Here is a 12,093-nt window from a genome sequence, read left to right as displayed (position 1 = left end):
GGAGGTGGCGCAACTAGAGGAGCTCATCGGGGCCACGCCATAGGGGCTGCGTCCAGTGGAGCCGGCGCTGCAGGCGTCGTGCCGCCGAGGCCAGTGCCGCTTGCTGTCGGGCTCCGGTGAGGCGGCCACGCTCGCCCTCGTCCGCGCGGAGCCGGTGTCACTCGCCGCGGGGGCTCCGGTGAGGCAGCCGCGCTCGCCCTCGGCGGCGCTCCAAGGAGGAGGCCACGTCAAGTCAGCCTGGGGGCGGCAGCGCCTTGTGTTTCCTCGTGACTCACGAGATGCGAATAAACTCTAGTCCCTGTTTAGATGGTTGGCACCTGATATGTGCACGCAGGCACCTGACGGAATAAGTCCGACTCCACAACAAAGACACCTGGTGGACTCGAGTCTAATTCCACCAAAACCATGCAACATCACTACGTCAAAAAGGGTTTTTAGGGGCGGTTGAAGACCATTTATAGGGGCGGTTTGGCCAGCCGCCCCTACCCAACCGTCTTTACAAATCGTGTATTTGTAGGGGCGGTTCCAGACCGCTCTTACAAATCGATTTGTAGGGGCGGCTGGTGTTACGAGCCGCCCCTGCAAACCTATTTGTAGGGGCGGTTGGTACTGTAGCCGCCCCTACAAATCGATTTGTAGGGGCGGCTACAGTACCAACCGCCCCTACAGTGCATTTTTCTGTTAAAAAAATTCAAATTCAAACCAGCCAACAGTACTCTCACACCAAACGAACACACCAATCCAATCTGCTATTTCAAGCTCGAGAAACAACACATTCTGTCATCTAGGCTCTAGCAACCCATCACCATTCACCACCCCGGAGGAGAAATCGGAAAATGATAATTGGAATGTCAGTTGCCGCCGTTTCATCTTTCACTAGCACATTCCCGTTTAGCCGTGTTGTTCGTCGTCTACCACCACTCTAGATCTAGAAAGGTAAGTACGTACTTCGTACAAGCTACAGCAGGTTCACCGGCCGGTGAACGCGCATGTAGTCGAAGGTCTCCTCGCCCTTGTTGTCTGTCCGTGGCGAGCTCTTGGCGCCGAGGAGTGGCGCCGAGTCCTTCTCGCTCATCTGCAACAATGTATATCCAAGTCGTCGTTGTCACCTCTGGCCTCCGGAATTTCACAGTTTCAGACGAAGTGGGTGATGCACTTAGTTAAGAATTACCTGTGCGGCGACCGGCAGCGAGCTGGCGGCCTCGGTCTTCTTCCTGCTTTCGACGACGGAGTAGTAGGAGTAGAGGCCCATGCCGAAGATGGCGATGAGGATGCCCACCACGTTGCGGGCGCTGAAGGGGTCCTTGAGGATGATGTAGCCGAAGGAGAGCACCAGGCACGTCTTGACGTGGCCCAGCACCTGGTACGTCACGGGCGACGTCGTGCCGATCACCAGGAAAGTGCTGAAGTTGACGCACACCGCGATCGAGCGCGATAGCAGGATGAACGCCTGCACATCACGCAACGGAGCATTATTCGAGCACGGTTACAGCTTATAATGCTGCCGATGTCTAATCGATCGGGTCCGGTGAACCGAGATCTGTTGTGCCAAGGTACTTACTACGACTTGGGTGGTGTAGCTGAACGCGAACACGTCACGCTTGGTGAGGAGCTTGTCCACGAACGGCCCAGTGACGAGCAGCACCGCAGACTGGTACGGCGACGACTGGTACAGCAGCTGCGTCGAGGAAACCTTCAGCCTCCTCTGGATTTGGTTGGTCAGCTTTGTTCAACACCAAGGTTAAGGATGACAAGCCAGCATGTGGAAGCAGTGTATGCAGGGTGCATGAAAGACTGTAAGATCCAGCAGCTAGCTTGAGCTGCTGAACAGCAATCACAAGGATACAATCTGCCCGACGCATGTCGCAGCGATGGTGAGCATGGCGATGATGGAGCCGAGGAGATTGAGCTGGAGATCCGTGACCGATGCGATGCCGACTCCCAGGAGCAGGACCATGAGGGAGGCCTTGATGGTCTGACTGAAAGGTTCAGGCTCGTCGAGTATGAGAAGTCATTTTTTTTGTTCCAACAACACGGAACAAAGAGCAGCTCAAAATTAAACACTGGGCAGAATGTGGCAAGGATTTTGGAAATGACCTGAACTTCTTGTTCAGAAAGATGGTTTCCAAGACTATGGTGAAGGGTATGATGGCCAGCTTGGTCATCTGTTATGAGAAACAATGGCAAATTCATTACTAGAAACAATGGTAAATTCAGAGGCAAGAACATAATACTACTGGTCAGTAAATAGTAGTGTAGTCAGTGCATGCTTGCCTGGTAGAAGCCAACAGAGTTGAATCCGAGGCAGAGATTGAGGAGGCCAGTGGAGATGCCATTGAGCAGGCCGAAGGAGATAACGGTTCGCGCGTCAATTGGCTTTGGCTCAAAGAAGTGCAGCCGCTGGGCAACGTACAGCCATTGAACAGATCGTAGTTGTCCAGGTAGGGCGCAAAAACAATGTCCCCAAAAAATTCAGCTTCCTTCTTCAGCTCCACATTCACTTCCTTTCTGCCATGCTAGAGTTAAGAAACACCTTCAGCACAAGCACACAAAACAAATGAAGTAAGCTAAGCATGTTAGTGTTAGCATAACTTGCTAACAATAGTACGGCCATTTTAAAACAAACATCACCCAGAAGTTAAAAGCACCTTGCATGCTATGTCTCACTTTACTAAATTCCTTTTTCATTGAATAGTAACTGTCAGCCTGCCTCAGGATGCTTTGCAACTTGCAAGCACACAGATCGGCATTCAACAAAAAGAAAACAAAATATTAATGCTTACATTTCATCAAAAAGAGAACACAAATGATTGAATGGAGATGCAACATTGTACACATGTAATGTAGACAACGGTTATAGCAAATACATATGCATACTTGTAAAACAAGTACAATAAATGAACTCATGGTGCCTAATAGACATAAGATGCTCACAATTAAAAGCAGATTGTAAGCTACGATTGCTTTAGCATTCAATCGACTTTTCAGCAACAAATAATCTATCCAAGGATTGAGTAAGAGAAACGCAACATACAATCTGGCCGTGTAATCTACCCAAATCCCCAACATACAATCTAGCCGTGTAATCTACCCGACCAAGAGGTAAGAGCATTCAAACGTACCAACTACTGCAGTCTTATGAGTTATGACCGCAGTCCTACATGGAAGAAGAAATTTGCAGCATCGAGAATAAACAACTTCCAAATGCAGCAACCGAACATGTGTTTGGTTGGTATAGCATTCATAAAACATTCAAAAGTTCGCACACAAATGCATCGATGACGCAGTCGCAGTACAGGACCAAAGCAGAACAAGCTCAGAACACACAAAGTAAACAGAGATAGCCCACAAAGAAAACAGCTCTTGGTGCATCATCGCCAGCAAAACCAGCCTGGAAGATAGATGGACAGACATAATTAGTGGTGTATTTGGAAAGAAAGGAGATAAAGGTTGTACAGGTTAAGGGGGGGAAAGCACTGACCTTGACCATTCCGGTGCCATTGTCGCAGACAAGAGGCTGGATGTCCTCACCATCAGCCATTTCTACAGAATTGCTGCAGCTTGGCATATAAAGAGAATCCATCAGTGATTATTTTTTTATTTTCAATATATGATTGATTGAAAGGAACACTGGATTCGAATACACATGCTAACTGAAAGCGCTAAATCGAATTCTTAGTACAGAAAAAGGTCACACAAAGAAAACAATTTATTCGTGACTTGTAGCATCTGAAATTTGCAACATCATATTCCAGTAAGCTAATAGGCGTGGTGGTATACTTCCGGACGAAAGACCAACGGCTCTTCACTGGAATCACAACACCAACAACTTCAACTGACACCGCAGTTCAAGCATCTAGTTAGCTCAGACCAATTCGTAAAAGACTAGCAAACTCTTTTACGCCAGATCCGAATGCAACTGCACCACACCCGTAACTAGATCAGATCCGAATGCAAGTACAATACACTTGTAACTAGATCAGATCCGGATGCAAGCATGCTATATACTTGTAACTAGATCAGATCCGGATGCAAGTACGCAAATGGGAAGCCTAAGCGAGGGTTTGGGAGATCGATTTCGCCCAGCACGAAGGGAAAGGAAGGGGGCAGGCGGCGAACCTGGTGACCTCCGGCGAAGGACGCGGCGGAACCTGGGCACCTGGCGAAGGGCGGCGGCGGCGGTCTCACCCAGTCGTCGCGAGGAGAGAGAGACTTGTGGTGAGGAGAAGGACGCGCAGGCACGGTCCGTCTCCTTGACTCCTCGCACAGGCAGCCAGCGGTGGGGGGGCGGCTAGGACGACGCGAGGGGGGAGGAGGAAGAGGAGGGGGCGGCCGCAGCTGCAGCGCCGCGCGTCGGCGTCGGGAGAGCGAGGGAGGGAGAAAGCGAAGAGAACGGAGGGGTGAGAGAAGACTCCGGAAGGACGACATGAAGCCCACTATTTATTTGTCGGAGAACTTGTAGGGGCGGCTGGTTATTAAGCCGCCCCTACAAATAGCAACACTGGGGGCGGCTGATGAGTGAGCCACCCCTACAAATCCAACCCATTTGTAGGGGTGGCTTGTATCACCAGCCGCCCCTGCTGTTCTATTTGTAGGGGCGGCAAGTCTCTGGACTTTCGAGTACGCTACTGTAGGGGCGGCTCCATCACCAGCCGCCCCTACAAAAAATTTATCATGTTGCTACAAACCGTTTTTCACGTAGTGCATGACTTTTGGCTAAGCTAAACTAACCCATCTAATTTACTAGGACTGAATAAAAATCTGCTGCGTCGCCACCGCAATACCCAGCGCAGCACATGCCACCAGTTTTTAGAAAACCTGACCAGTTAGACCATGAAGAAAAAGTAGTACGCACAAGATAAGTATATCAGCAACACAACAAGCAACTCATTGAGCATAAGAGATTACATTAGGTTATACCCTTTTGCTAATTACCATTTTTTTTTGAGGAAACAGGAGGGGTCAAGACCCTTATTGGAATATATTAAAACAACAATAAAGCGTTTTACAGGCAAGAATCAAGAGACAAAAAAGGTCCTATTCGTAATTAACAGTTAAGCGGCTACCACAAGTCCAGGCACCTCGGAGGTCTGTTTGCAGAAGTAAGGGTAAAATTGCTGGTGCAAGACCCATGTACTCCATTTTTTTTACAGAAATACTCAAGCGCAGTTGCCTAATAAGTTGCTTATCCGTCAGTCTATCTTCTTCTTCCTCCCAGCCACGTCCCCTTCTTCTTCCTTCGTTCCCCACGTTTCCTCTCCCAACTCCAGCGAGCTCCTCCCCTGTGGCCTCGTCCACGCGACGTCTGCACCCGCGCCCGCGCCTGCCCCACCCCCTTCTTCCCCAACTCCGGTAGGCTTAGAAGAAGGGGCTCAGAGGGAGGCCGGCCAGCCAAGCGGTGGGGACGGCAGTCAGGTGGTTCGGGGATCTGGCGGCGGTGGAGCGGCCAGGCCAGGTTGGGGAGGGGGCGTCACGGCTAGCTCACTGGCACGCTGCCCAAGGGTTAGGGTTGGCGGGGTCGAGGGGCGGGGGTGGGGCGAGGACGAGGTCTGCCGCCGGCCACCTTCCTTGACTTTAGGGGCGGGCAGGGTCGACAAGGCGGGGGCAGACGGTGGGCGGGCTGTCCAGTGGCGAGGCAACCAAGGTCGTGGGGGGCGAGGGATGAGCCAGGGGTGGGTGAGGCAGGTCGCCGGCGGTGGAGAAGAAGGCGCGGGAGGAGGCACTACTGAGAAGCATTGCACGAGGAAGAAGGTGAGTAATGGTTATGCAAACCATGAGTCACCTGAGGAGTGAGGAGGAGACACACCCCTTTTTTAAGGGAAGTGTATGGGGTAAGGCATATGTTAAGGACGCATTAAAGTATTTAGAGTCCAATTACATAACCTGCGGACTTGTTTGATAATGTTTAGGCTTTATTTTGTAATTTTTAGGGACTCTTTTGTAATATAAGCCACCACCTAGAAAAAGTACTAAAACCTTCCTTCTCACCTCACGAGAGAACATAGTTCTCTTTTTCATGAGAGAACGGAGTTCGAGAGTAGCAACTAAAGAAAACAACCAACCACACTTGGGAAGTAATGAGTTTTGGAAGCACACCTCGTTTTTTCTTCTCGGGAGTGTACGGAGAGGACCCTAGTTTTGCCCCAGAGCTTACAGAAAAATAAGTAGTTGCCATATTGAACTATTTCTTGGCAAAATTGACGTATCTAACGGCAAGGGCTCGAACACTCATAACTTGACAGTGGTGCTATTAATTGTCCGCCCCTACAAAAATGTTATGATTAATCCTCAGGTGTTTCTACATGACTTTAATTTGTTTTAGCGAAGGCATGGACGGAGTATAAACCTCTTTGCTCATTTACGGCTCAACATACATTTCGGTGCTAATTAACAGCACCCTTGAACGGCGTTGCTGTTCAGAAAGCCGAACAAAGACACGAGATTTTGGAAAGCCGAGGACAACAGAAGACGCTATATTTCAGAAAAGCGAGGCGGCCATCAAGCAAAGTAGCAGTTGGATCCAGTTGTGGATAAGCCAACTCTCGGCCCACTGGATTTCTTCAGCGGAGGGACAGCCGTCGGCACGCGGGCATGAGCATCGGCCGCCATCGCACGGTGTGGGCTCGGCCATCCCAAGCCACCGCCTTAGGGGCGCAGGCCCCAGGCGCCTGGCCGCTGCTGCCACGCACAGGCCACACCCGGCCAGCCATAGCCGGCCCCGACAGCAGATCCGGCCGTCACAGCCTGGCCACGTTCCCAGGCATGGCCGCTGCAGGCGCACGCGGGCTTAAGGCCTGTTAAAATTCCTGTCACATCGAATGTTTGACACATGTATGGACTATTAAATATATACTAATTATGAAATTAATTATACAACTTGCAACTAATTTATGAGACGAATCTTCTAAGCCTAACTAGGTCATGATGATTTGACAACTTAGTGCTACAGTAAACATATGCTAATGATGGATTAATTAGGCTTAAAAAATTCGTCTCGCAAATTAACCTTCATCTATATAATTGGTTTTATAATTAATCTATATTTAATGCTCCTTATTAGTATTTAAACATTTGATATTACATGAATTTTAGGAGACTAAAGAAACAAACACCCCCTTAGTCGGCCGCCAGTGTCCCTGGAGCCACAGATCCGGCCGCGGCCACTGCATGCTGGCGCGGGACGCGGGCACGATCCCGCCGGCCATGAGAATTGGGTGACATATGATTAAGCTAATGATACTTGTTTGGTATAAAAAATTAGTATTTTAATATACTTGGTTAAACTTGAGAATGATTCACGTATCAAAATATGAGACCTGCACTTCTTTCACCTGGAGAAAGTGAATACTAAAAAAGTTACTGACAGCGCGCAGTGGCTGCTCATTCATGTATATAAATGCTGCGGAACACAAGTTGCAGTGCAGGGCTTAATATTGTCGGCATAGTACTGACGATGATAGAAACTTCGATGTGTGAATGTGTGATGAGCATTCACGGGACTGAATTTGTTCAGTCTGATGGTGAAGTCACCTCCTAAACAGTGTTTCTATCTGACTTAATTGGCTTGCGTGTGATAGAATAGAATAGGATAGGCCTGGTTCAGTAAACGAGATCCACTGCGATGGATCAGCTTGAGAAAAGCGTATAAACGCACATAAGTACTAGTTTGTCATGGCCCAACATCGCTACGTGAAAAACAGTTCGTAGCAACGAGATAAATTTTTTTAGAGGCGGTTGGTGATCGATGGAGCCGCCTCTATAGTGGCGTGCTCAGAATCCACGAGACCAGCGTTCCCTACAAATGAAACAGCAGGGACGGCTGGTGATACGAGCTGCCCCTACAAATGGGTAAAATTTGTAGGGGCGGCTCACTCACCAGCCGCCCCCAGTGTTTCTATTTGTAGGGGCGGCTGGTGATTGAGCTGCTCCTATAAATGCCCCACGTACTGTCAATATCCATCCAAAATATCTGCTCCCTCCTCTCTCTCTCTCTCTCTCTCCGTCTCGACTCCCTCTCTCTCTCCCTCGCTCTCCCTCTCCTCCGAGCCCCTCCGCCCCTCCCCCACGCCACCCCTCCCCGCCGCCCCTGCCCCCCGGCCACCTCCCGATGCCTCCCGACACCGCCGGGAAGCTGCGCCTCCACGTCTCCGCCACCGTCCCCCCACTGAGTCCCCGTCCGACACCGTGTGGTGTGGGCACCAGCGCTCTCGGTCTGCGGCTCCTCTCCCGCGTGGTGGAGATGCTGCGGCTCCTCTCCCTACCTGCTCCCATCTCACACTCCCAAATCTCGATCGGTTCCTCCCTCCCCTGTCTCTCTTGCCTCTGGATCTCTCCCTCCCTTGGTCCTGGCTCTCTCGGACTCTTCCTCTTCTGGATCTGTGAGGAGGAGCGGCCCACTCTCCCTCTGCCGGATCTGTGAGGAGGAGTAGAAGGGGGTGAGTGGCGGTAGCAACGCACAGTGGAGGAGGGCGGTGGAGAGGGCGAGGCAGCAGTAGTGCGCAGGGTGCAGTCGTAGCAGATCTCGCGCATCTTCTCCCTCACCCCCGCTGCAGTGGACGAGGGGCGGCAGCGCACGGTGGAGGGCGGCGGCGGCGCCGCCGTCCCCCTCTTCTCTCCGCGCACCCCCTTGCCAAACCCTCTCTCAGTCCGTACTTCTCCCAATCCTCTAGTGTGGAATGCGACAGCGGAGGCGGTGCTGGATGCGGCACTAGTGCGGGCAATGGCGCTGGATACAGCACCGTGGAGGAGGTGGAGGCCGAGGCAGCGCCCAAGGCGGCGACGAGGCCGAAGTTAGGGTTCTGGAGGGGTCTTCGTCTCCCCATCCGTCCTCCACGAGGCCAGGAGGATCATTTAGGAGTCCGATGTGTGCTCACACAATCCCTCTCCTTATCCTTATCCTTCGATTCGATTACGTTCCATTCGCTTTCTGATATGCTTGTTCGGGTTTCACAGCTGCGGAAGTAGGGGAGGGACAACGTGGCGATCTGGAGTTGTAATGTGTAAAATTTGACTAGGGTTTTGTAAAATTTTACTAGGGATTCAGCTTATCAGGCTAATTGGAAAGCACCAAAAATACTTAGATAGTCTACTAGATGTCGATTGAATGTAGTAGGCAGACCATTTTGTGGATTGTCTATTGTGCCTTATAGCTTGATTAATTTGGTGGATCACATAATATGTTTTTGAACCAAGTTTCAGATGAACAAATGATACTGTTTTTGCTGTATACACAACTGTATCATGTACTATTTTAGCGCAGCCTGAAGTTTATCGGTTGTTGAATTGTTCCATACTTATCTAGTCTAGTTTGTTGAATGACAAGTGCAATCGACTGCAGAACCAAGTACTCGCAAGTTGCAACTCAGTAGTGCAGTACGTAGTTAATGAATTAGATGAAGCTAGTTACAAGGTGTCCATGCTAGCTCATGCATGATTTGAGTAATCAGTTGCCTCACATTCTTTGTTTTTATTTTTTCCTTGCTTTTCGGTTAATTAGCATGGCATTCTACTTGCTATCAATTTTGGTTTACGTCACATAATAATTAAGTTACGTTAGCACTTCTAGGGAGACTGCAAGTGCGGCATCACAACAGCAAGTGCGGGGCTGGCGAATCCCGTTGGCAAGTGCAGCACCAAAGCACTGCAACTGCAGAGTAGTAATGTGAGTGGCTTATCTCTGCTCAGCAATATCAGTAATGTGAGTGGCTTATCTCTGTTCAGCAATATAAGTTTGACAGGAAAGGCATTTTAGTGCAACCTTGCAGTTTCAGCAACACTATATTCTTTTTTGATGGGTTTCCCTACTGTCTTTTTCAGCAGCAACAGCTCGAGCCTGGCTTTTTCTATTGTGGACGACAACAGTAGCTAGCAGCTGTTCAGCGACAAGTGTAGCAACAGCAAGGTATTAAATTGCGTGGCTTGAATTCTCAGGTGAAAAGTGCAGCGGCTAGTTTATCTCTTTAGGCTCTGTACATCACTATCAAGTGTAGCTAGCAGCTGGATTTACATTGTAATCGATTGGGTCCAACTGCTTTATTTCAGGTTTTTACCATCCCAGAAACTTATCTGTCAAAGTGAAATAATATGATACTCCTATCACCCCATCGGGATTTTTGCTTGAAATTCTGCATTCAGCTTCTGCACATTTGTAACATGTGTCCTGTTTAAAAAAGATGAGGAAAATCATTCTATAATGTGGTAATCTGATACACTTTCTTAATAGAGTTATATTACAAGAATGCAAGATAATATTAAAGCCATTTCTTTGAGGTCCACTAGTATTTATTTATTTATCAAAGGAAGACCTCGGGTCTTCTTGCAAAATGGTTCTGGAACAGGATACAAAAAACCTGCTGAACAATCTGTTAGTTTCTAAAGATTTCTTGATGCTTTGGTATTTTTAGAAATTCATATTTCTTATAAAACAAACTCTAGAATCCTCTTTGACTGAATCTGCTAGGGATTTTAGCTGGTTACTTGTTTTAGTTCATTTGGTTTTTGTTCCAAGTGATCTCACTTCTTGACCCGAGTCAACATAATTTCTCTTGCTTTACAGCATATATTCTCTAAAATGCTAAGCCACTTTTTGCCTCCTTATTTACTGAATAGATATGTGAGTGCTCTATTTTGACCAATCGATTGGAAGTACTTAATCTATCTGGGAATCGCCTCACTGATGCATGCAGTTCTTACCTTTTCACAATCCTGCAAAAGTGCAAAGGTATGTAGCACTTGATAGATCAGTAGAATTGTAGAAATGCATATAGCTTCTTTTGGAGACTGGGGTTGGGGGGGGGGGGGGGGGGGGGGGGGGGCTTTCCCTGATTTTTATTGTTGTGTTTCATTGACTGCCGTAAGCCTTTTTTTTGGAAGGAGACATTTATTTTTGCTTACTGTATGTTATGTATTTGCTTTGTTTACAGCACTTTATAGCTTGAATGTCGAGCAGTGTTCTATCACGTCAAGAACTGTTCAGAAGATGACAGATGCACTTCATGAAGAGTCTGTCCTTTCACATCTCTCATTAGGTACTTCTTGTTTTCATGACGGCCTACTTCTCTTCTGAGTTGTATATTAGTAGGGATGAAAACGGATCGGATATGAACGGATATCACTGATATTATATTTGTTTTCACATTTCTAGTCGGATTCGGATTCGAATACGGATAGTATCAGCCATGCCGGATAGGATACGATTAGATGTCGACATCATAAATATGTGATTTGAGTATTCGGATACGGATACGGTATCGGATATTGAATATCCGGACTCGAATACGGACAGATTTGAAGCCCTCTAAATGGATTCGGACTCGAATACGGTCGAAAAATATCCGTACCGTTTTCATCCCTATATATTAGCAATGTCCATTTACAAACGCTCAAAAATTCCGTACCCTCGACAGGAAAGAACAACCCAATTTCTAGCAATACAATGCTTAACCCTCTATCCAAACTTGCGTCTCTCACAAGGTTAGCAGAAACTGTCCATATCTGTTGATAGATACTAAGGTGTTGGCAAGTATAGACCAGCCATGCATGTTGTCGTTGCAGGTTTTCAGAACTAACCCTGACTGGTATAAAACTGAACAAGTTAATGGTTGATAAGCTGTTCCTCCTTTCGTGCCTATCAGGACTTCTGCTAGGTGGAACTTCCATTGGACCGGCAATTTGCTTTCCATTTTCTTTCGTTCAAAAGAAAGGCTTTGTGTTCGAGAAAAAAGAAAGGTTTTGCTTTCCATTTGTGGTTAGTGTTTGCAGCCTTTACACAAGCAATATGTCATCTCATCTGGTGCTGCTGTTTATGCAGGTGGAGACAATTAGGCTTACTGAGTCATTGTCTTGTACATCTCAAGAATTGCTGTGGTGTGTCTTGTTCTCTCTTGTGTTACTTGCATCGAGCGAAGATTGGTTTTCACGTTACTTTTCATATACCTATGTGCAGTCTTATAGTTTAAATGAACAGCAAGCACAATAATTTGCACCGTGTATTATCATGGAATATTTGTTATAATCTGGTATAAATAAATGTGTATTGTCATTGAGTTTCAGTACAATCGCAGAAGAAGATAAGTCATGATGGAGTTGTGCATG

At 47.9% G+C, this 12,093-nt stretch overlaps 1 protein-coding gene and 2 long non-coding RNA genes across 3 annotated transcripts; 1 reads left to right on the top strand and 2 right to left on the bottom strand.

Moving 5' to 3' along the window:
- Positions 1-958: 958 nt before the first annotated feature.
- LOC136489536 (UDP-xylose transporter 1-like) lies at positions 959-2,458 on the bottom strand. Its single transcript, XM_066486139.1, has 6 exons — positions 2,275-2,458; positions 2,098-2,165; positions 1,847-1,979; positions 1,562-1,723; positions 1,172-1,450; positions 959-1,075 (listed from the first exon to the last, which is right to left on the bottom strand). Exons 2-6 carry the CDS (start codon positions 2,163-2,165, stop codon positions 959-961), a joined length of 759 nt encoding a protein of 252 aa, XP_066342236.1. The 5' UTR covers positions 2,275-2,458.
- An 825-nt stretch (positions 2,459-3,283) lies between these two features.
- LOC136487145 (uncharacterized) lies at positions 3,284-4,404 on the bottom strand. The gene is made up of 3 exons (XR_010767152.1): positions 4,120-4,404; positions 3,482-3,554; positions 3,284-3,391 (listed from the first exon to the last, which is right to left on the bottom strand). It is a non-coding gene; the product is annotated as an uncharacterized lncRNA (long non-coding RNA).
- Positions 4,405-10,606: 6,202 nt separating this feature from the next.
- LOC136487146 (uncharacterized) lies at positions 10,607-11,482 on the top strand. Its single transcript, XR_010767153.1, has 3 exons — positions 10,607-10,720; positions 10,923-11,027; positions 11,406-11,482. It is a non-coding gene; the product is annotated as an uncharacterized lncRNA (long non-coding RNA).
- The last annotated feature ends 611 nt before the right edge of the window (positions 11,483-12,093 follow it).

This window comes from Miscanthus floridulus, chromosome 10 (genome assembly GCF_019320115.1).
Source record: "Miscanthus floridulus cultivar M001 chromosome 10, ASM1932011v1, whole genome shotgun sequence".
Lineage (NCBI taxonomy): Eukaryota > Viridiplantae > Streptophyta > Magnoliopsida > Poales > Poaceae > Miscanthus > Miscanthus floridulus.
Note: the sequence above shows the minus strand (reverse complement) of the source record. Positions and strands in the feature narration are given on the sequence as shown.